The 22,552-nt window shown below is 57.3% G+C and overlaps 2 protein-coding genes across 2 annotated transcripts in view; both read right to left on the bottom strand.

Moving 5' to 3' along the window:
* The window catches only part of LOC134428058 (histone-lysine N-methyltransferase EHMT1-like), a 124,494-nt gene extending 123,737 nt beyond the window's left edge, over nucleotides 1-757 (bottom strand). The window contains exon 1 of the mRNA XM_063174360.1: nucleotides 705-757. Within this exon, the coding sequence (XP_063030430.1) occupies nucleotides 705-725 (21 nt within the window). The 5' untranslated portion in view covers nucleotides 726-757. The remainder of the gene's footprint in view (nucleotides 1-704) is intronic.
* Nucleotides 758-4,545: 3,788 nt separating this feature from the next.
* The window catches only part of ARRDC1 (arrestin domain containing 1), a 45,485-nt gene continuing 27,478 nt past the window's right edge, over nucleotides 4,546-22,552 (bottom strand). The window contains exons 3-8 of the mRNA XM_063174396.1: nucleotides 12,115-12,165; nucleotides 11,840-11,994; nucleotides 11,167-11,349; nucleotides 10,671-10,847; nucleotides 10,111-10,522; nucleotides 4,546-9,104 (exon numbers count right to left, since the gene is read on the bottom strand). Of these exons, the coding sequence (XP_063030466.1) occupies nucleotides 9,040-9,104; nucleotides 10,111-10,522; nucleotides 10,671-10,847; nucleotides 11,167-11,349; nucleotides 11,840-11,994; nucleotides 12,115-12,165 (1,043 nt within the window). The 3' untranslated portion in view covers nucleotides 4,546-9,039. The remainder of the gene's footprint in view (nucleotides 9,105-10,110; nucleotides 10,523-10,670; nucleotides 10,848-11,166; nucleotides 11,350-11,839; nucleotides 11,995-12,114; nucleotides 12,166-22,552) is intronic.

Raw genomic sequence — 22,552 nt, 5'->3', positions numbered from 1 at the left:
TGTCCCTGCCATGCCAGGGGTGCCACTGGATCCTCGTGTCCCTTCCAGCCCGAACCATTCCACGGCTGATTGCACATGCCCGGCGCGGCTCCGGGGAGGCACGGCAGGGCTGCGCTGTCCCCGTGTCACCGCGGCGGCAGCGCCGGCAGCACCAACTCCGGGCCGGGCTCCCCCGGGACGCGCAGCCCCGGCTCCCTCAGGGGCTCCTCCCGCCCGCGGCCCCGGACCCTGCATGGCTCCCGCCGCCGCCGCCCCGGAACCTGCATGGCTCATAGCACCGGCCCGCCCGCCGCCGCCGCCGCCGCGCCCGGCCGGGCCCCGGACTCTGGATGGAGCCGCGCCAGCGCCGCCCCGCCGCATGGGGCGGCCCCGGAACATGGATGGCGGCCCCGCCGCTCCCCCCTCCCGCCTCCGCCACACGCACTCGCTCCCATTGGGGGGAGCCCCGGAATCTGTATGGCACATACCACTGACTCACCGTGGAGGGGTGTAACTTATACAGAGTCCTGGGCCCCCCTACACACAATGGCAGCAGCTCCCACATTCTTCCCCTCAGAGGAGTTGGACTGAACCATGGGGCGGCGGGGGCACGGCCCCCCTCCCGGCCTCCGACAGAACCCGCCTGGCCCTGGGCGATACCACTCCACGCTCCCCCATCTTCCTTCCCCCCGCCCGGGTAGATGGACGCCGCCGCTCTCACTCACCTCGGCATCCACTGTGGCCATGGCCGGAGCCCCGGAGCGCAGCCCCGCCCCCCCGGCGGCTCCTCGCGCCTTGGCTCCGCCCCTTGCCCCTCATTCTTCTCAATGGAGACTCTCGGCCGGGCACTGCGCATGCGCGCGGCAGCATGGCGGCCCCCAGAGGCCCCGCTGTCCGTACGCTGTCATGGCGGCGCCCATCGGGAGGTGCCGTACGGGCGGAGCGGGGATGGCGCTGCGGTGACACGGGGACAGCGCTGGGCTGGGACGGAGCCCGCGCTCCCCGCACCGCCCCCACAAACCGCGGCTCCTCACTGATCCCCCCGAGTCCCCTGCACACGCCCAGGCTGCGGGGAAAGAGCGGCCCCGCTCCCAGCTGAGCGCATCGTGAGCTCCCCAAACTTTCAGCAGCACAGCTTGCCCAAAAACCTACATAAAATAAAATCCCTGCAAAAATCGCAGAAAGCGTCAAAAAAATCCCTCTGTCTTTCCTGCCAAAAGGTTGAAAATCACCTCATTTTTCAGCTTCTCCCACTTTTGGGTCATTTCAGCCCAGTTTGGGCTAGGTTTTTGGTGTCTGTGTCACCTGAAGACAGAGATGGGGCAGAGGGAGCAGCTCGCCCTGGCTCTGCCCCACAGAGGGGTCTCTTCAGCCTCTGCACTCCCCTTCCCACACCTCAAGCACCCACAACAGCTCCAAACCTCCCAAACCCCTCAGGGCCCCTCCCCGTGCCCAGGCCCTAAACCCATGATTGTAAAACAATTATCCCTTTTACAGCTCTCCACTAAAGCAGAAAATAGCACAAGGGGGGAGATAAACACCTGCAAGGCTTCCTTGGCCCCACAGCTGCATCAGAGGCCATCCTGAGGAAGTGACACCTGCCCCAGGGAGACACAGGGATGGGCAGGTACTGCTGCACCAGCCTCTTGGACAGGACAATCCGTGTTTCTTGGGGAAAACGGGAGCCTTTGAGTGCTCTGAAGTCAATTTACACTTTTATTATCCGCTTTCTGGAGGGACAGACCCCATCCCTTGGTCCTCAGGCCGCTCTCATGTAGCCCCAGCTGACACCTTGCTCCTCTGAGTGGACAAATGGACATTTCTGTTCTGCTTCTCCCGAGGGGCAGCTCCCATCTGTGCTCTGGGCCAGGGACAGGAGCCAGGGCACGGCTGGGGCTAGGCCAGGGCAGCTCAGGCTGGAGCTCAGGGCAAGGCTCTGCCCCCAGAGGGTGCTGGCACTGCCCAGGCTGCCCAGGGAATGGGCACGGCCCCGAGGCTGCCAGAGCTCCAGGAGCCTTTGGGCAGTGCTGCCAGGGGTGCCCAGGCTGGGGCTGCTGGGGGGGCTGGGCAGGGACAGGGGCTGGGCTGGGGGATCCTGGTGGGTCCTTCCCCCTGTGCTTCACAGGGAATCTCTCGCCCTGCAGCTCCGCGGGGAGCTCTGGCCGGGTGCGGGGCACAGCCGGGGTTATCCCGCTCCCATCCCACAGCTGCAGCCCCCGGGCACTCCCGGCACAGCTGTGCCAGCCCCGGGGCTGTCGCTGTCGCGATGCACGGATTGACCCGGGTGGTTCCGCTGGCCCTGCTGCCCTCACGCCGCGGTGCCCCGGGCTGTGGGACAGGCTGGGACAGCGCTGAGCTCCACCGGAGCGTCCCCAGCGGGGCCCTCCTGGGCTCTGTGTCCCTCCTGGTCACCCTGAGTGTCCCTCCCGGCCATTCCGGGCTGTGTGTCCCTCCTGGTCACCCAGGGCTGTGAGTCCCTCCCTGTCACCCTGAGTGTCCCTCCGGCCACCTAGGGCTGTGTGTCCCACCCGGCCATTCCGGGCTGTGTGTCCCTCCTGGTCATCCTCAGTGTCCCTCCCTGTCACCCCGAGCTCTGCGTCCCTCCGGTCACCTTGAGTGTCCCTCCCTGTCACTCCGGGCTGTGTGTCCCTCCGGTCACCCCAAGCTCTGTGTCCTTCCCGGTCACCCAGGGCTGAGTGTCCCTCCGGTCACCCCGGGCCGGACCCCGCAGCCCCCGCGGTGCCGAGGAGCGGAGGCACTCGGGGGTGTGTGAGGGTCCCCGAGAGGCTCCCAAAGCCGCTCAGAGCCCCGGGCGAGCCCTCAGGACACCGGGGACAGCCCCGGGGAGGCCCCGGGACACGGCGAGCAGCCCCGGGAGCCCCCGGCACACCGCGAGCAGCCCCGAGGCCGCTGAGGGCCCGGCAGGGGAAGGAGGCGGCGGCCCCGGAGCGCGGCCCGGCAGCGCCCGCCCGGCAGCGCCGCGGTCAAAATAAGAGTCCCCGGGCCTGGGGACCCGCCCCCAGCCCGCCCCAGCCCCTCCGAGCAGCCTCTCCCTCAGTTCGGCGGCAGGAGCTCATTAATTAATTAATTAAATTAATTAATTAACCAACCCTCAGAGAACCCCCTGTGCACCGGCGGGGCCGTGGCAGCGCCCCCGCGGAGCCCCCGGAGCGGCCCCTGCGGTGCCTCCGCTCGGTGCGGACACGGAGGGGCCCCGGGGGTCCCAGAGCTGCCGGGGGATGGGATGGGCTGAGGAGGAGGAGGAGGGTGGCGGGGCGGGTGTCCTTCCCCTGGGATCCCCTCGGCATGGGGAGACTGCTCCCCACACGAAGAGAAGAGACACCTCTGGAAAGCTCTGCTCTGGCAGGGGCCGGGGGCAGCCTGGACATCGCCCACCCCACACTGAGGGTGCCCAGCATTTCCCATCCCGTACTGGGGGTGCCAACATCACCCCATCCTGTACTGGGGGTGCCCAGCATCGCCCATCCTGTACTCGGGGTGCCAACATCACCCCATCCTGTACTGGGGGTACCCAGCATTGCCCCATCCTGCACTCGGGGTGCCAACATCACCCCATCCTGTACTCGGGGTACCCAGCATTGCCCCATCCTGTACTGGGAATGCCAACATCGCCCACCCCGCACTGGGGGTGCCCCATGTGGGATGTTGGGAATCGCCTGCCTTCATCCCTGCTCCTACAAAGCTGACCCGGCCTCTCCAGCCTTTGCTGCGGGTCTGCCTTCCCCAGATGGACACAGGGACACAGCGGCCACTGGGACAAACGTCCCCAAGCCATCAGGGAAGGGAGAAGCTCCCAAAAGAAGCCGAAATAACCAGGAACACACAGAGTTTTTGCAGCCCATCACCACTGGACACCGCTCTCCTCCACCTCAATCCCATCCTGAGCGAAGGCAGCGGGGCGAGGACTATGCCAGCGCTCCCTGCTTTCCTGGAGCGGCTGCTGGGAGCCGGGGCAGGGCTGGGGGCTCGGCTGGGGCAGGGCCGGGCAGCCGGAGCAGCCTCGCCGAGCCGCAGCCGGGCGGACATCGCCCTCTCCCGCCCGAGCCGGGCGAGCGGAGCCGCAGCTGCACATCCTGGGATTGCGGGCAGCAGGAAGAGCTCAACCCCAGCGCCCGCAGCTTCCTCCGGCCGCGGCCGCGTCCTTGCAGCGGCACCTGCCCGTGGAGCTGAGGCGAGGGGGATTGTAGGCTGGAGCTCAGGGCAAGGCTCTGCCCCCAGAGGGTGCTGGCACTGCCCAGGCTGCCCAGGGAATGGGCACGGCCCCGAGGCTGCCAGAGCTCCAGGAGCCTTTGGGCAGCGCTGCCAGGGTGGGGTTAGGATGGATGATCTTTGTGAGTCCGTTCCAGCTCAGGATATTCCATGATTGTGTGATTCACCTTCCCACCCCAGCCCTTCCCCTGCCGAGCTGCCGGAGCTGTGGCTTTGCTTTAACCCCAGCTCTAAACCAGGCTCCAAGCTCCAGCTCCAGTGAGGATCCTCCACTGACAGCCGTGAACCACATCTGAAGTATCTTTATGATCATCACATAGCCAGAGCAAAACACCCTTGGTCTTAAAAAAGATCATCTTTATTTACATTTTTCCAGTTCTTTACATTTGGGGGGTTAAAACCCAGGACAAAAATACTCCCCAGAAGCCGTGGTAAACATGGAAAACTGCGAGTTTACATTTCAAAACCCAGTTATAAATTGCACAGAAGTCTTAGGTTGTACAGAGCCATCACAAATTGTTGTATAAAACCCCAAAATCTGTAAAGATAACCACAGGAATAAAGAATTACAGCCACGAGTAGTGGTACAAGAAAGGGCACAAGTTTTGTGGGTTTTACCCTGCCAGTCTCTCTTGGGGAGGAGGGATGGGACATTCCTGTTGCAGATAGTTGCAAATATTTTAAAATATAGAATAAAACCCAAATGGAGCCTAGAACACCCTGTATCTCCTGTTTTGTGCTGGCTCAACAGGAAAACGTCCTAGCAGAAAATATTTGTTTTTACAAAACTCCTGGAAGTTCAGTGGAAAGCTAAAAAAGAATCATTGTCAAAAAGAAAGAAGAGCCTTTGCATCCCCCAACTCCCCTTTCCCCATCTCCTGCAGGCAGTGGGACAGCAGATGCCAAAGCAGAGTTTAGTTTAGGACACAAACAACATTGAAAAAGCCAAAGGTATGGAGGTGGAACATGTGGAGAGCAGGAAAAGAACAAAACCATGAAAGACATAAAAGCAGCAGGGGAAAAAAAAGAACTGATGATATTTTTGGTGTTTTCCACTGGACACTGAGTTTGGAAACAATTAACTCACAAGCTTCTCTCGTGCCCCACTGCTCCCCCTCCCCATTTCAAACAAGCCCAAAAACAATTGCTTCAAAGATCTGAGCCAGGAATTAGAATGAATCCCTGCGTGCTGAAGTTCTTTCCCCAGAGCTGTGATCAGAAAAATGGGTTTTTCCTCTTTATTTCAGTGTTCAGCAAGAGGAGGGAGGGATGATCCCGGGCCTAAAGGAGCTCCCCAAGAGGTGGAACCAGAGAGGCTGTGGACAGAGGACAGAGGGGTTGATCCTGTCTGGAGAGGGTGAGTCCAAACTCAACCCCAGACCCAAACACTGGCTTTGCCCCACACCCAAAGCCCTCCCCAAGGAAATGCTGACAGTGCCACCTTGCAAGGGGCATCAAGGAGAGCTGGACCAACCCCTCCATCCTGCAGTGCTGGCCATTTCAAAGGGCTCCATAAAGCATTAGCCAGGCTCTTTGGGTCAGGCCTCACTTCCCTGCACAGCCAAGGCAGGGCAGGAGGGGTGCAAAGCACTGATTGTCACTTGTAATGTCAGTTCTCCTGCACAACGAGGCTGCTCAGAGCCAGCCCTGGCTGATGGCTGCTGCACCCTGCCTCTGAGGGGCCCTGCACAGCAGCTGGGCTGGGGAGCAGCCCTGGCCTCCAAAAGGATGAACACCACCCTGAGGTGTAGCTCCAGCCCATTGCTGCTCCCTCCACAGCAGCTGGTGGTGATGGACACTCCTCACCACACAAGAGTGTCCCCATTTCCTCCCTGCTTTGCAAAGTGTACAGCAGGAGGTCCCAAAGACCAGTTTGTACCAAATGAAACTGGGGAGAGCAAGCTGAGGTGCACAGGAGCACTGCAGAGACAGGGCACAGCATGGGCTGGGTGGGGGCTCCTCCTCCCCAGCCTTCACCATGGATGGGCCAGTCCCAAAACAGAGGTGGAACAATCCCAAACAAAGGTGGAACAAGGACATTCCCAAGCAAAGGTGGAACATTCCCAAAGGTGGAACAAAGGAGGACAGCTGCTGGCTGGGAGTCTGGAAAAACAGCCCAGTGGCTCTGGCCACAGCAACCAAACAGCAATCCCATTTTCCAGCCAAGGAACACGGGCTGGACACATCAGCAGCAGCTCAGCCCCAGGGATGGAGGAGCTGGGAGACCAGGCCTGCTCCCAGCCCTTCCTGCCTCTCCCTGAGCCTGCCTGGGTCAGGAGCCTGCAGCCCAACCCAGCAGGTCCAGAAACATTCACAGCTCACAGGAATTTTTCCAGGGGTGTGGAAGGGATTTGGGTTGAAGGATTTGCACAGCCAACAGCAAGGAAGGCCATGGAGCCGCAGACTGAGCCAGGCAAGACTGGTTCAGCCAAGTGGGAGGAAGAGGAAGAGCACTGAGGAAGAGCTGTCCCTGCCTTTGGCCCATTGGGGATGAAGAATGATGCTCATGGCAGGCTGGACCACCCAGCAAAGGAGAGTCTGAAGCATGGAAGCTGGGCAGAAGCATAAGATGAGAAGAGAATGAAGAAGGATCTTTGTGTCTGAGACACAGATCACAGCCCAGGCTACCTGCAGTGACAACACTGAGACAACACCTGCATGTTTCAGCCATAGGATGACCAAAGTGGGATTGTGGGGAGGAGCCTTCTTCCACTTTCCATAAGTTTATCCCAAATGGCTCTTTAGGAGCTGGGGCTGGTGGTCTGCAGCCCTTCCAGCCAGCCCTTGGCTATGCCATCTCCATCCTCCCAAAGGCAGAGGCTGCTCTCCCCCTCCTCCCCTCCAGCAGTGAGCACTGCCCAGGACTCCTGGGCCACTTGGACAAATCCTGGCTTTGGGACATGGGGCCTGGGAAGCAGCAGTGCTGCAGTGGCTGCTCTCTCCAGAGCCAAGCCTGTGGTGCCAAATTCCCTCCAGCCATGGGGAATTTTGAGCCTGGCACTCTGGTCAGGCCACACCGTGTTTGTTTTCCCCAAGCTGCCTTGGCAGAGTTCACCACCCTTCCTGGTGAGAGCAAAAAAAACTTCATTTTGTAAGAAATCAGCAAGGTGCATTCCTGATTTGGCATGAACAGGCACATGGATCAGCATCAGAAATGGATGAAAAAGCACAGCATTTCTCATAGAATAATTTATTAAATACAGCATTAAAATTTGTATTTCTGAATTCAATCATTAAAAACAACTTCATCTCATATATATATATATATATATTTATATATATTCAGGGACAATGACAATCACTCTATCATCATTGGTGCATCTTGTGCCAGCACTGCTCAGAACGGCACCTTTGCTACACTACCCTTAAAGCAGTTCAATGCTTAAAAAAAAAATAAAATAAAAAAGCATTTGCAAAGAAAGAGTGCAAAGCAGGGCCTGTCCCAGCTGCCTGAAGGGTGTGCAGAGGTGGCTGAGCACGGAGGCAGCAGCTGGAAATGCTCCTAAAGGTCTGTCAGGTATTGCCTGCCCAGCCTGGGGCCGTGTGGGGATGAGCTCTGAGGTGCCAAAGGTCTGGAGGCCACAACTCCAGCCTGGCTGGGCACCTGTGGCTCTGAGGGATGTGGTTGTGGTTTCCTCAGCTTGGGCAGTCAGTGCTGAATGAGCTAAACAAGGTGTGTGAGGGGAAAAAGCCCAAAAGAAAAATTGCAAGAAAACCCAGCTCGTTCCCCCAGGTGCCAGGTGCAGCAGAGGCTGCAGCTCCCCACGAGCTGTGTTCATTGTCACATTCTGCTCAGGCCCAGGGGGCACACAGCAAACCAGGGCCACCACAGGGCCCTGGCAGGGACAGCCACTCCCAGGGACAGCCCCACAGACAGGGGAGGGATCCCACGGGCAGGGCCCCTGGGCAGGCTCAGAGGTAGCATCAGACAGACTTTTGTGATTGATGGTCACTCAGCTGCAGCCTGGGAGGAGAGGGCACCCTGCAGGGACATGGACGTGGTCCCCCTGCTCCAGAGTGAGCAGTGCTGCTGTCCTGTGTGCCAGGGCCCAGCAGTGAGCAAGGGCAGGCTGTGTCCCACAGGGCTCTGTGGGGAGAAGGACACCCCATCCCACACCAGGATCTTCCCCAGAGCTCACCAGGGCTTATCAGCAAGTGTCCCCATGAGCCCTGCTGTGCCCATGGCCACTGACACTGCCATCACTCCCCCCACAGCTCAGGTACAGTGAGGGTTTGTGCTTTTGGCTTTTCTAAAGTCCCTGACCTTCCAAACCTGCTTACTCCAAGAAACCTCCTGCTATCCTTAGGACCTCTGAGGACAAGGAGGAAGGGCTGTCAAAACCATTTGTGGAGAGCACACAGCCCCTGAAAGAGGAGAGCAAGCCCACACAGCCCAGCCCTCCCTCAGAGTGGGGCTGTGCAGAGTCAGGAGTGTTTCAGATAAGGCATCGCAGGTGCTTTGATAGTAAAGCAGTTAGTGTTGACTACAGTACTGGAACAGGCTGGCCCAGGGCCACACCCAGCTCCCCAGCACTTGGAGGAGCTCCAAGGGGAGCTCCAGGGCCACATCCAGCTCTCCAGCAGCAGCAGGAGACTGTTCAGGTTCCCTGACCTCTCCTACATACATGCAGGCTGCTCTGGCTGCCCTTTTTGGTTTTTTTACCCCCTCCCTAGAAAGAGACTTCAGAAGCCCAGGCTGGGATGTGGCAGCTCCCCCCCAAAGCAGCCAGAGAGACAAGAAGACGCCTTGTGCTGTACCAGACTGTGCCACAGGCGGGTGCCCCGTGGTGCCAGGGTGGGCAGTGCCAGCGGGGTCGGAGCAGGGGAGGGCTAATTGCCATTGCTGATGCTGGAGTTGGCACTGCTGCAGCTCTGCTCGTAGGATGGAGGTGCCTCTGTGGGGGAAAGGAAGAATAAGAGGGGTTATGGTGGGTTTGGGATGCTCCTTTCACCCCAGTCTGTGTGACCCAGTGCAGAGTGAAGCAACCCACCGACACACACTCCCTGCCAGGGCCCCTCAGCCTGCCCAGCTGAGGTTACAGGGGGTGTGTAGGGTTTGAGCCAGCCAGTCCCATCCCTGCCCTGATGCCCATGGAGGTTAAAATCACCACCTCACAGTCTTGTTCTGTTCCTCCCTTTCTTTCCTAAGCATCCTCCTGTCTTCCAGCACCTCCAGATCACTCGTGCTCCATGTGCCCAAACCCAGGGCTGAAGTAACACACGGAGTGTTCTGTTACCCCAGTGCCAAGAGAGGGGCTCATTTGGGTACAAATGTGCTAACACACACTGCTGGCCTTGTCACCCCTGTAACAGCCCCAGGAACCCAGCACAGCTCCAGGGATCCAGCACAGCTCCAGGATTCCAGCACTCACTGCTGGCCTTGTCACCCCTGCACAGCCCCAGGAACCCCACAGACACTGCTGGCCCTGCCACCCCAGCACAGCTGCAGGATTCCAGCACGCTGGGATTTCCCCGAGCTGCTCCACCCTGGACACTTTCTCAGCTCCCACCCCCACAGCTTCAGACCAGCTGTAGGCCCACTCCAAGTCAGACAGAAGATTTCAGTGACATCATTTTCCTGGCTGTGCTCCCACCAGCCTCACCACAAGCCAAGAAGTTTTTCTATCAGTGGGAGGCTGAAAGCTCTTTTAAAAACAGGGAGATCCTCTCACGACGAGCCCAGGGCAGGCCTGGGCGTGGATGTGGGAAGGACAGCTGGCTTTTACAGCTGGAAGAGGGGACTCCTCCAGAGGCTAAAGCAGGCAGAGAGATGTCACAATCCCTCTGACAGCAGCTTGCAGCAGACTGACTGAATCCCCAGATTCCCAGCAGTTCACAGCTAGCAGAGACTGAGCTAGGAGCTGTTTCCCCCCAGCTGCAGATCCCAGGAGTGCTGCTCACCATAGGGGTATCCCCACGTGCTGTACTCTGGGGGCAGGATGAGAGAGCTGGCTGTGGGGACAGGCACCACGTTGCCCTCAGCATAGTAGGGGACAGTGGCTCCCGTGGACAGGCAGAGGGTGGGGTGGTTTGGGGAGCCCGTCTGCTCCGAGTCCGCCCGAATCTCCTGGAAGCTCAGTCCTGGGGCGTAGCTGAAGGGCTGCTGCTGGGAATGGCTTTTGGTGGGGATGGAGACATTGTCCATGGGGTGATAGCCACTGGCAGCCTCCTCTTCCTCTGGGGGGGCACTGGGGACCACCACAGATGGGATGTGCTGGATGGAGCGGGAGGGGCTCAGCGGGACCCTGTTCACAGCAATGTTTCCAATGTAGATGGGGAGAGTGACAGAAACCTCTGGAGACTTGAGGGAAACCTGGAAGAGAAGGGAAAACAGTGGCATCCTCATGATACATGGCAGTGGGAAGGTTCACCTGATGCCTGGAGCACCCAGACCACAGTGCTCAGCCTGGGAGGGGGCACAGAGCCACGGCCCAGCTCAGGGATACTCCAGATAAACTCACCTGGATGTAGTAGTCAATATGGATGAGGCTGCAGCCCTGCAGAATGGACTGGGGCAGTGCTGGAACCAGGATCTGCTCCTTCCATTCTGCATGTTTCCAGGCTTTCACCCCTGAGCCTTCCACCTCGGCGATGGTCCTCAGGTCGTAGATCCAGCGCTTGGATTTGTAGGCCACTTTCTGCACAGACAGGAGAAACACAGCTGGCTCAGAGGCTGCAGGGGGTCTTCTGTCTCCCACAAATGTAAACCAGGACACAACCCCACCCAACTGCTTTGTCAAATAAGCACAAGCACAGACCTAAGGGGCATGTTCCAGAGCAGGATTATCCATTGTTGCATGACAGACTCAGCAGGGATAAGCAAGACAAGTTCTACATCCTCTTTCCCCAGGAAGGCAGAGAGGACCAGAGGTGGGGATTTGGCTGCCCCAGTTTCACAGAGGCCCCAAAAGGGTGGAACAGCAGCACAAGGCAGAGGATGGCCCCACGGGCACCCACCTGGAGCAGACTGGCCACCACAGCGCCGGTGTCGCGGCCGGACTTGTTCTCGATGTCGGTGCGGAGCTGGATGGCCTGGCCCACGATGTAGCCCTTCAGGTCAGACGTGGCTGTCAGGACGATGTTGCCACTTTTCACAAGCTTGTAGTTGAACTTCTTGGTGATGGACATGGTGTTGGGCTGCTGCAGGATGGCACAGACAGAGGTGTTGGCTCAAGAGAGTCAGAGAGCCTCCGGGAAAGCACTCAAGAGATTCACAACAAGCAAGCAGAAATATTTGCATCTAAGAGGATGCAAAGAACCAGCAACATGGCAATGCCACAGACAACAGGTCTCACTTCTCCAGCCCCACAGATCTACTGTCCTATTAGTTGCTTTCCCCTCCAAAGTTCCCCAAACCCAAGTGTCTCCAAGCACCTGGAGCTGTTGGCCAACATGTTTCTCTGCATGCTGAAAATTCAGATAAACCTTTCAAAGCAACACACACAAGGGTCAGAAATCACCTGGAGGAGGTACTGACAGCAAGGCAGGAGAGATGAGGAGTCCTTGTCCTGCTCTTGCATAGTCACAGCACACAGTCAGAGCTGTCCAGCCACTCAGTGACTCCTCAGACAGCAGGACAAGGACAAGTGCTGAGTGTTGGCATTTCCAGCCATGCCCTCCTCGTCCTTACCTCAATGTCAGGGATGTCATTCAGGTTGAGAGGGCAGAGAACGTAGAAGATCTTGTTGCATTTGTAGTCCTTGGAGAAGCGAGGTGTGTCTATCACAGCTTTCACCTGATGCAGGACCTTGCCAAAAGGGCCTTCAAATGATGTAGGAGCAGAAGCTGGAGTTGAGAGAGAAAGAAGAGGTCATAAGGCTGAGCCAGGCCAGATTCTGAACTGGAAGTATATGCAAAATCCAAGGCTTACAGGGAAGGGCCTTCAGCCACTTTTCTGCATCTTACCTGGCAGCAGGAACTGGAAGGGAAAGTTGTGCTCTCCAGCTGTCAGGACCCCTGTGGAAACAAGAATGAAGTGTTCATGGGACAGGCTGAGAGGCTGTTCCCTAGGAATGTGTGATCTGGGAGAGAGAAGCCACCACCCAGGAATCACACACCACCTGCTCTGCTGCCACTGCACAGCTCCAGATCCCATGGGCAGTGCTTGAGCCAACAGGAGCACCTGCTGCCACCCACCCCTCCCTGGGACAGGAGAGGTTCTGTAGGAAGATCTCCTGTAAATAAGGTCATTTAGGGCAGGCTCTAAGTGATCCCAGTGCCACAGCAAGTGGTTATCCCAGGCTGTTGACACAGGACACAGAGCAGGGCTGCTGTGAGTTTACTTTTCCTCAAGTCAGTCCCCTGTCAGGCAGTCAGGGAGAATGTGAGAAATCACAGGCACTGTCTGAGGGTGGTAGAGAGAGAAATCACAGGCACTGTCTGAGGGTGGTAGAGAGTTCTGGTGGGCATCAAGCCACTCCACCCTCAGACACATACAAAGCCCTTCACAGACAGGGTTCCGGAGCTGGAACCAGAGGTCCACCCACCCCTGGACCCAAGAAAGGACCTTCAATACCTCAGCCTGGCTGTTGGAACAACAGGAGCTCAGAAAAATATTGCTACAACATCAACCCTGGCACTCAGTAACCACTGCTCTGCCTCGAGGGCCCAGGGCAGAGCCAAGATCCCGTGCATGGCTAAAACAACAGATTCCAACTCCCCAACACTCCCAGATCCCCTCCAGTGCAGTGTGACAGCTGAACTGAACCCACAGTGTGATCCAGCAGCTCCTGAGGTTGCCTTCAGTAAGAAAACCACCAAGGTTTATCCATATTTGCTAAATCCATGCATACACAAGAGGTTTTGTTTTTAGAGTGGCAGAGCTGAGAGGGAGACCTGGATGCCCAGTAAACTGAGCTGTGTTTGTTCTGCTTTGCAGGATCATTGCTGGAGGTAGCAAAGCCCTCTCTGGCTGGTGGTTTTGTTGTTGCAAGGCAGGGGGAGGCAGCTTGGCCGTTAGCAAGGCTGGCTCTGCAGAGCTGACAGAAACCGAGCCCTGTCGCCAGGGGATTAAGTGGATTACATGGAAGGGGGAGTGGGGAGGAGAAGAGTAAATCCCCCCCCACTGACACAGCAGCCCAGGCAGGACTTGGTGCATCATTCATGCTGTGAAAAGCCAGATCTCTGCCTCTCTGCTCGCTCTGCCACCCCATGGGGATGAGGCACAGTGAGTGTGTCCTCACAGGGCAGGGACAGAGGGATAAACAATCCAGCACACACATCGTGGATCCTGCAAAGGGAGAACAACCTCCCTGCAAAGGGACAACAGCAGAGATGGCTATTTGTACTCTTTGTACACTGTGGGGAATGTAATATTTGTAATATTTGCCCATTGCTATCACCTCCCTGCAGATTCCCCTCCTGTTCCCCGGACAAACCCGAGCTATGTAGGCTAAAATGCAGCACCCGGCGCTGTCACCAGGTGGAGGCACCAAGCCAGGCTGTGCCCTCGCTGCCAGGGCTGGGGCTCAGAGCTGGCAGGCCCGGAGGCAGCTGTGGGACCCCTGCCCTGCTCCCTCCTGGGCAGCCTGGCACAGTAAAGGTGTTGGGTCCGGGATAAAGCCTGGTTAATGTGAATGATTCAATGAAGCCAGCCCTTGTTTGCCGCCCTGAGGATTTCTGTTAAGCATTGATCTTACACCCATTATCTCTATTTTAGAAAGCAAATGGGTAACTGGAATACATCGATTGTCCTGTGCAGCTTCTGCACTGCAGCACAGGGACTCTGCACCTGACAAGGAGTGGGAGCAAGGGCTGCTCCTGCCCTGCACAAGGGAGGGAGGTGGGAGCTCCAGAGGGCAGTGGCCACTGGGAGAATTCCACTCAGAATTTCCACCAGGAGAATTCCCAGCTGTGGGACATGCAGAGCCCCACATGAAGGTGCAGGCAGTAATTCTGAGTCTCCTACTAGGGGCATGAAAGTTCACAGTCTTTCCAGGACCCTTAGGTGTTGTGGTGTGCTGTATTGTCCCATTTTGGCCTTCCAGGTCATTCCCCCAGGTGTGCCTATGCCTCTCTGCCTTCCCCCTTGCCCCCATGCTGAGTGAGTCCTGTCAATCAGGCTGAACATTCCAGCAAGGCGTCTGTGTGGTTGGTCAAGTTCAAAGGATGCCCCTGTGCCCAGGGGTCATTGGCCTGTCTGGGTGTCACCTTCCCCTGAGACCCTGCCCCTCTCACCTGGTTGGTGGCTCACCTGTACCTCCCCTCCCCCTGTCCCAGAGCTTAAAAAGGTGATCAGACCATGCGGCCGAGGTTCTGTTGGAGCAGTTGCTCACGTTCAGACCTCTGTAACCATGGAATGAACCTCTGGACATTAAACCCTCCAGCAGAATCCTCTCCTTTTTCTCTTCACCATCGCCTGAAGCTATTCCTCCTGAGGTAAACGGGGTTCCTAACAAGCCTGGACTTGTTCAGTGCCCAGCTGCAACCACCAGCAAGCCAAGGTATCTCTGGGGTGACACACCGCAGTTGCTGCCTTTGGCCCAGCAGCGAGGGTCAGACTGGCCCAGGCACAATCTAACTGGGAATATTGGGAGCCGTATTCCAATACTTAGGATTATCCCACAGACTCCACCAAATACAAGTCCCTATTCTACAGGGAAAAGGGACTGCCTATAACAGGCAGCACCATCCAAGAAGTCATTTCTGTCCAAGTCCTGCCCAGCTCAGGTGCACCGACAGAAAGCTGGGCTGGAAGTGAACCTGTGAGCACTTTCACAGTTTCTAACTCCCACAGCATCACTGAGCAAGGCCATGAGCTCTCCCAGGAACACGTGTGGGCAGCATCACCCTCAGAGGAGGTGGTTTGTGTGGCTCACTGGCACCGAGGCACTTTCTGCACAGGTAGCCCAAACTCTGAGCAGTTCCCCTGAGGTGGGAACTGCCCACAGGTCAGCCCAGACCAGCCTGATGGTCCTGACCCAGCCCAAGTTTCCTGTTAGCTGTGATTCACTGAACTGGCTGCAACTCCCTCCTGCAGCTCCTGCCTGCAGCAAGCCGCCCACGAGGGCTGGACAAGGCCCTTCCTGCTCTTGGCAGCCAGACAGGAGATCCCAGAGCAGCCACCCCAGACTGAAGCTGCTCCTGCCACAGCTCACACAGACCAAGGGCAGCTCCTGGCTCATGGCCACAGAGCCCTGACCCAGTCCTGAGCTGAGCAGGGAAGCACAGGGAGCCCTGATCTCCACTCCATAGAGCAGGGAGATGCTGCAGGTAACTAAGAATGCCTCTTGTTTACAGACCTGCTCCTTCCAGCCCACTCTCCTTCCCCTAAGAGGGAGGAGCATCTTTAGGCATCCTCTGTATCCCAGAGTGGGCATTCCAAGGCACCCACTGGTGCAGAAAGGAGCTCAGTGCCAGGGCTATTTCACAGACAACAGTTAACAAAATTAAGATGAAGAAAAGCCAGTGGTCCTGACTGAGAGAGGAGACTCCTGTGAAAGCACAGGCACGATCCAGAGTGCCTGGCAGTATGAAAGGCAGCAGAGCCCACAGGTGAGCTGGGTCCTGCCTGCCTCCCACTGCAGCAGAGGAAAGGCAGATATTCAGCAGCAGGAAAGGCAGAAATTCAGCAGGAGGAGGAAAGGCAGATATTCAGCAGCAGGAAAGGCAGAAATTCAGCAGGAGGAGGAAAGGCAGATATTCAGCAGCAGGAAAGGCAGATATTCAGCAGGAGGAAAGGCAGAAATTCAGCAGCAGGAAAGGCAGATATTCAGCAGGAGGAAAGGCAGAAATTCAGCAGGAGGAAAGGCAGATATTCAGCAGGAGGAAAGGCAGATATTCAGCAGCAGGAAAGGCAGATATTCAGCAGGAGGAAAGGCAGATATTCAGCAGCAGCAGGAAAGGCAGATATTCAGCAGCAATCTGGGCTCCTTCTTGCTTCTCCTGCAGAGGCTCCTCCAGCACAGGCACAGCAAAGGCTCCGTTTGCAACTTGGAATTACAAAACCATTTCTGTCTTCTGCCTGGTGGAAAGTTGGCAAATCCCAAGCCAAGCACCCTTACAATGGGAAGGGAGGTGGCAACTGCCTCTAAACTCTCCAGCTGGCAACTTTGCTCCAAAAGGCTGAGCTTCCATTCCCAAATGCTGACTAATCTTGCTGTAATGGGGGAAATCTGCAATTTCCCTTGTCCCAGCTTCCCTGTGAGCATGGGCAGGGCACAGACTGACCTTGAGCCAACACCCAGGTACTTCTGCCATGGAAAACAGGAGCAAACTCAGCTCCCTGCAAGGGACACTTGCAGTGTCAGTCCAGCACAGTGGCTGGACACTGTGTGACACAGGGCAATGTGTGTCTCACCAGGCCTTGAACAGACCCCCAGATCAGAGCAGGGGAGATGCAACATCAGGCAGAGTGTCCAGAACCTTCCCACAACACCCCCTGTCCAATTCCAGCTTCCCAGCAGTGAGGGGAACACACAGCCCATGGGGAGCCACTCATCACCCCTGTCCCTCCAGCCCAGAGAGCTTCAAGCAACAATCCAGGACATTTAATGTGCTAATTCCATCTGCAAGTGGACTTTGTAACAGAGCCTGTTGTTGGCAGCAGGCAGGGCTGAGCTGGTTTCCAACCATGGTGGGGCCCATGGCCACCTCAACACCTGGGAAGAGCTGCTCTTGAGAGAGATCCATCCTCCTCCAGCACCAGAGGCTTTGCCAAAGCCCTCCCCAGCCTGGGCAGGGCACAGCAGGGCAGTGGGGGTTCAGCACTGCTCCAGGGGGCACTGAGACCCCTCAAACAGGGGCAGCTCACAGACCCTGTGAGGGGACAGGGCTGTGCCAGCCACGCCGAGCCAGCACCTCCCCATTCCCAGCAGCCAGAACAAAGGCCACAGTGTCCTCAGATGCAAAAAATCTTTTCCTGAAGTTGATGTGCAGCTAAAAATACCTTGAGAAAGTCATTAGGCAGCAGAGGCAGCAGGCTTGGCAGGGTTCTGCTGTGGGGCCATACCTGCAGCAGCCTGTCCCCCTGATAGGAGCCAAGCCAGCAGAGATTGGCCACCCCCACAGAGCCTTGGGAAACTTCCTCCCAGAACATTCCTGCAGGGAAAGAAGCTGCTGCCCCAGACAGCTTGGAGAAAGCTCAAGTGCAGATAGCAGGAGCAGTAACAACACACCCATAGTGCAGAAGAACCTTGGGGATGTCCCTGAGGCCAGCAGAGATAGGGCTGGTGTCTCATTCATGGCTCAGCTGCTCCTCACTGGGGCTGGGGTTGTCCCACTGCATGTGGAGGAATGCTGGAACATTTAATTTACAGAAAATTCATTGATCCAGAGGGATCAAGGCTTCTGGATCCCCTACTTATGCTGGGGTGCCACCCAGAGAGACCCTGCCAGGCTGAAGGGGCTGGGCCTGTGGAGCCTTGGGAAGTTTGACAAGGCCAAGTGCAAGGTGCTGCCCCTGGGTCAGAGCAGTCCCAAGCACAGAGACTGGGCAGGGAATGGATGGAGGAAAGCCCTGAGGAGAAGGGTTTGGGAATGGTGGTGGATGAGAAGCTCAGTGTGCCCCAGCCTTGTGTGCAGGCCCCAGAAACTCCCCTGGCCTGGGCTGATCCCAGCGTGGGCAGCAGCAAAGGGGGGACTCAGCCCCTCTGCCCTGCTCAGACCCCACCTGCACCCCAGCCTTGGGGCCCAGCACAGGGAGGACCTGGAGCTGCTGGAGAGATCCAGAGGAGGCCATGGAGATGCTCCAAGGGCTGGACCCTCTCTGCTCCAGAGCCAGGCTGGCAGAGCTGGAGAGGAGAAGCTCCAGGGAGAGCTCAGGGCCCCTGCCAGGGCCTGAAGGGGCTCCAGGAGAGCTGGGGAGGGACTGGGGACAGGGGATGGAGGGACAGGACACAGGGAATGGCTCCCACTGCCAGAGGGCAGGGCTGGATGGGATATTGGGAATTGGGAATTGTTCCCTGTGAGGGTGGGCAGGCCCTGGCACAGGGTGCCCAGAGCAGCTGTGGCTGCCCCTGGATCCCTGGCAGTGCCCAAGGCCAGGCTGGGCAGGGCTGGGAGCACCTGGGACAGTGGGAGGTGTCCCTGCCATGGCATGGAGTGGAATAAGGTGATTGATCTTTAAGGTCCCTTCCCACCCAAAGGTTTCCCTGCACAGCACAGGGCTGCACCTCTGCATGGCAAAGCTGCCACATCACACCCACGGGGGCTGAAACGACCCCATGTCTGCATTTACACTGTGAAACAAATGATCCAAGTCCAGTTCACTCCTCCAGAGCTGCTGAAAGTGTCTGAGCTCTGCTCTGAGCAGTGACCCCTCCCTGGCTGGTGCTGCCAGGCCCCTGGCAGCCAGAGGAATCCCCAGCCCTCCAAAGCCATCATCCCTCCCTGCCCACACCCTGCCCTGCCTGCAGCTGCCCAAGGGCTGGGAAATGCCCTCCAGCAGCCTCTGCCTGGCACAAGAGCAGGGCTGGGGCTCAGGAGGAGCCAGCCCACAGGCACAAGGACACAGCCCTACCTGCTGGCTTCCCTTCCCAGGGCTGGCTGGCAGCTTTCTGTGCAAACAGCCCCGTCTGACAGCCCTGTGGGGCCAGCTCTGCTGGGCTGCACCTTCCAGCCAGTGCCACTGTGGGGACACTTGCCAAATGCTCCTCCCAGGCTGCTGCCCCAGCCCCAGGGTCCCCATCTGGTGGTCACAGGTGGTGACAGCCACCCCTGCACAAGGGTCACAGCCACCATGACAAAACAGGGGAGCAGAAGGGGGTCAGGAGGTGCCTTGGTCACACAACAGACTCAGGTGAGCTCATTCCCCTCCTGTGAAGGCTCACACAGGTGTGACACACAGCAGGCTGCAGGCCAGGAATCACACATGTGGCACAGCACAGACCTCTGCCTCACCAGGCTCCACTCACAGCTACACACAACAAAAGAGGTGAATAATGCCATTTATTCTCCCTCCAGCCCCCAAAGAGAAGGATGATATCAGCTCTGTAGCCACCTCTAGGAGCCTGGAAAGTGTCCCCACATCCCAGGGGACAGAGAGTGGCTGAAATGGGGCTCCTGCCCCAAGCGCTGTCCCTCCTTGTCACAGACATCTTTTATGAAAAATCCTTTCCTTAGGATTTTTCCTCCTGAGAAGCTGGGAGGCCTCAGGAACAAAATGTAAACAATGATTATCTGCTGCTGTGGAATGCAACAGGTGCATCTGTGATTGGTCTTGTGTGGTTGTTTGTAATTAATGGCCAACCACAGTCAGCTGGCTCAGACAGAGGGCCTGAGCCACAAACCTTTGTGATCTTTCTTTTCTATTCTATTCTTAGCCAGCCTTCTGATGAAACCTTTTCTTCTATTCTTTTAGTATAGTTTTAATGTAATATATATCATAAAATAATAAATCAAGCCTTCTGAAACATGGAGTCAGATCTTCATCTCTTCCCTCATCCCCAGACCCCTGTGAACACGGTCACACCTCCCCACCTGCTGCTGGGACAGGAACAGGCTGCACCTTTGGAGCACACAGATTTTTTGGTTCCTCTAGCAGAGGAACAGCAGGCCAGACCATATGGCAGCTTCTCCCTGGCTATTTAACAAGTGATGCATTGACTGTGCTGGCCAATTCAAGGAGCACAGAAAGGTACCTGGTGCCTGCTGGCCCCTGTGCCATCACTTGCAGCAATGTGTTTTCCTCCTGCTGCCTGAAGTCAGCCCTGGGGAAGGCAAGGTGCTGAGTTAGACTGATTGTGGTGCTGCTGATGCACAGCTTGAGTACTCTCCTGTCCAGGCTCTCCAGGCAGAGAGCAGGAAAGCAGAAGGTTTGTGTTTTCCACTTTGGGGAGGAGAAATGAGCAGCCCTAGCTCTGCAGTGTGCCACAGGAGCCCCAGTCCCCAGCCACAGGCAGAGATGTCAGTGTCACTGCAGTGCCAGTTCCCAGGTACAGGCAGAGATGTCAGTGTCACTGCAGTGCCAGTTCCCAGGTACAGGCAGAGATGTCAGTGTCACTGCAGTGCCAGTCCCCAGATACAGAGATGTCAGTGTCACTGCAGTGCCAGTCCCCATCCACAGGCAGAGATGTCAGTGTCACTGCAGTGCCAGTCCCCAGATACAGGCAGAGATGTCAGTGTCACTGCAGTGCCAGTCCCCATCCACAGGCAGAGATGTCAGTGTCACTGCAGTGCCAGTCCCCATCCACAGGCAGAGATGTCAGTGTCACTGCAGTGCCAGACTCCATCCACAGGCAGAGATGTCAGTGCCACTGCAGTGCCAGTCCCCAGCTACAGGCAGAGATGTCAGTGTCACTGCAGTGCCAGACTCCATCCACAGGCAGAGATGTCAGTGTCACTGCAGTGCCAGTCCCCAGATACAGAGATGTCAGTGTCACTGCAGTGCCAGTCCCCATCCACAGGCAGAGATGTCAGTGTCACTGCAGTGCCAGACTCATCCACAGACAGAGATGTCAGTGTCACTGCAGTGCCAGTCCCCAGATACAGAGATGTCAGTGTCACTGCAGTGCCAGTCCCCAGCCAGAGGCAGAGATGTCAGTGTCACTGCAGTGCCAGTCCCCAGGCACAGGCAGAGATGTCAGTGTCACTGCAGTGCCAGTCCCCAGCCATGGCAGAGATGTCAGTGTCACTGCAGTGCCAGACTCCATCCACAGGCAGAGATGTCAGTGTCACTGCAGTGCCAGTCCCCAGATACAGGCAGAGATGTCAGTGTCACTGCAGTGCCAGTCCCCAGCCATGGCAGAGATGTCAGTGTCACTGCAGTGCCAGTCCCCAGCCAGAGGCAGAGATGTCAGTGTCACTGCAGTGCCAGTCCCCAGGTACAGGCAGAGATGTCAGTGTCACTGCAGTGCCAGTCCCCAGCCAGAGGCAGAGATGTCAGTGTCACTGCAGTGCCAGACCCCAGATACAGAGATGTCAGTGTCACTGCAGTGCCAGTCCCCAGATACAGGCAGAGATGTCAGTGTCACTGCAGTGCCAGTCCCCAGATACAGAGATGTCAGTGTCACTGCAGTGCCAGACTCATCCACAGGCAGAGATGTCAGTGTCACTGCAGTGCCAGTCCCCAGATACAGACAGAGATGTCAGTGTCACTGCAGTGCCAGTCCCCAGATACAGAGATGTCAGTGTCACTGCAGTGCCAGTCCCCAGATACAGACAGAGATGTCAGTGTCACTGCAGTGCCAGTCCCCAGATACAGACAGAGATGTCAGTGTCACTGCAGTGCCAGCACCGCCCTCACCCCTGTCCTGCCCTCTCTCCTCATCCAGTTTTGCAGCCAGAACACTGAATATTAGATATAAGCAAGGAGCCAGAGCTCTTTAGCTCTCAGGAGGCTCTACCTGCATGAATTCTGTGCCAGGGCACTTGAGGTGGCGCTGAGCCACTGCAGCTTTAGCACAGGACTCAACCCAGCTTCTGGTGAGTGGAGTTAATACAGGGGATTACAAACTGCCACAAAGGAGGGAAATGCACACTTTGGCTTGTGCCACCAGCAGGCACAGGTGCCACAGAGGGAGCAGCCAAGAGCCAGAGGAACAACCTGCCAGCAAGCACAGGCAAAGCCAGGAAAGCCTCGGTGCTGAGCTCCAAGAGAGCTCTCCTGCTCTGTGCGCAGTGATGGAGCACAGCCCCAGCAGGCTCCACACTCCCTGTCAAGGCAGCAACTCTCTGCTCCAGCTCTGCAAACACACAAACACACAGCAGGAACAACCCCCTCCATGGGTAATGCTGCTGAGATCAACCTTTCTGTACCACAGGAGGTGCAGCAAAGCACTCAGCACTGAGGTGAGGGCTCCACTGCACACAAACCCCTGTGTCAGCAGCTTCCAGAGACATTCTCAATGAATTAGCAGGATCTGGCAGTGTGGCAATGCTGCAAAAACCCCAGAGGATTAACTGCTCTACTGAGGCAAGAAATTGGGAAGTGCTGAGGCAGCTGCTGTGACCCAAGGCAACTGCAGAGCCCTCAGTGTGGCTTTCCTGAGCTGAACCTGCAGTTCCTGCTCTGAACCCAGCAGCACAGCATGGCCAGGAGCTGGCACCAGAACATCCTCAGTGCCTCAGCACTGCCCATGGACACCCTGCTGCTGTCCAGGAGCATCACCTGCTGCTCTGAGACCTCCTGCTCACACAGAACAAGCTGCACAGATTTTTAAATTCGGCTGGGAGCCAGGATTGTTACCCTGTGCCAACTGCTGGCCATGAAGATGTTGTGCCAGGCCGGCAGAGAACCACTCCAGGGAAGAGGTGATGCACAGCTGCCCCTTTTACAGCTCTGTGCAAGAAATGTGCCAGCAGAGGAAGCATGTGGAGCTGCCAGGAAATCCCTGCAGTGCCTTCAAGCTAACTAACAAGCTGCCAAAAGAAAGGTCAGCTGGAAATTACAGCCAGCTCCCTGCAT

This window comes from Melospiza melodia, chromosome 22 (genome assembly GCF_035770615.1).
Source record: "Melospiza melodia melodia isolate bMelMel2 chromosome 22, bMelMel2.pri, whole genome shotgun sequence".
Classification (NCBI taxonomy): Eukaryota; Metazoa; Chordata; class Aves; order Passeriformes; family Passerellidae; genus Melospiza; species Melospiza melodia.
Note: the sequence above shows the minus strand (reverse complement) of the source record. Positions and strands in the feature narration are given on the sequence as shown.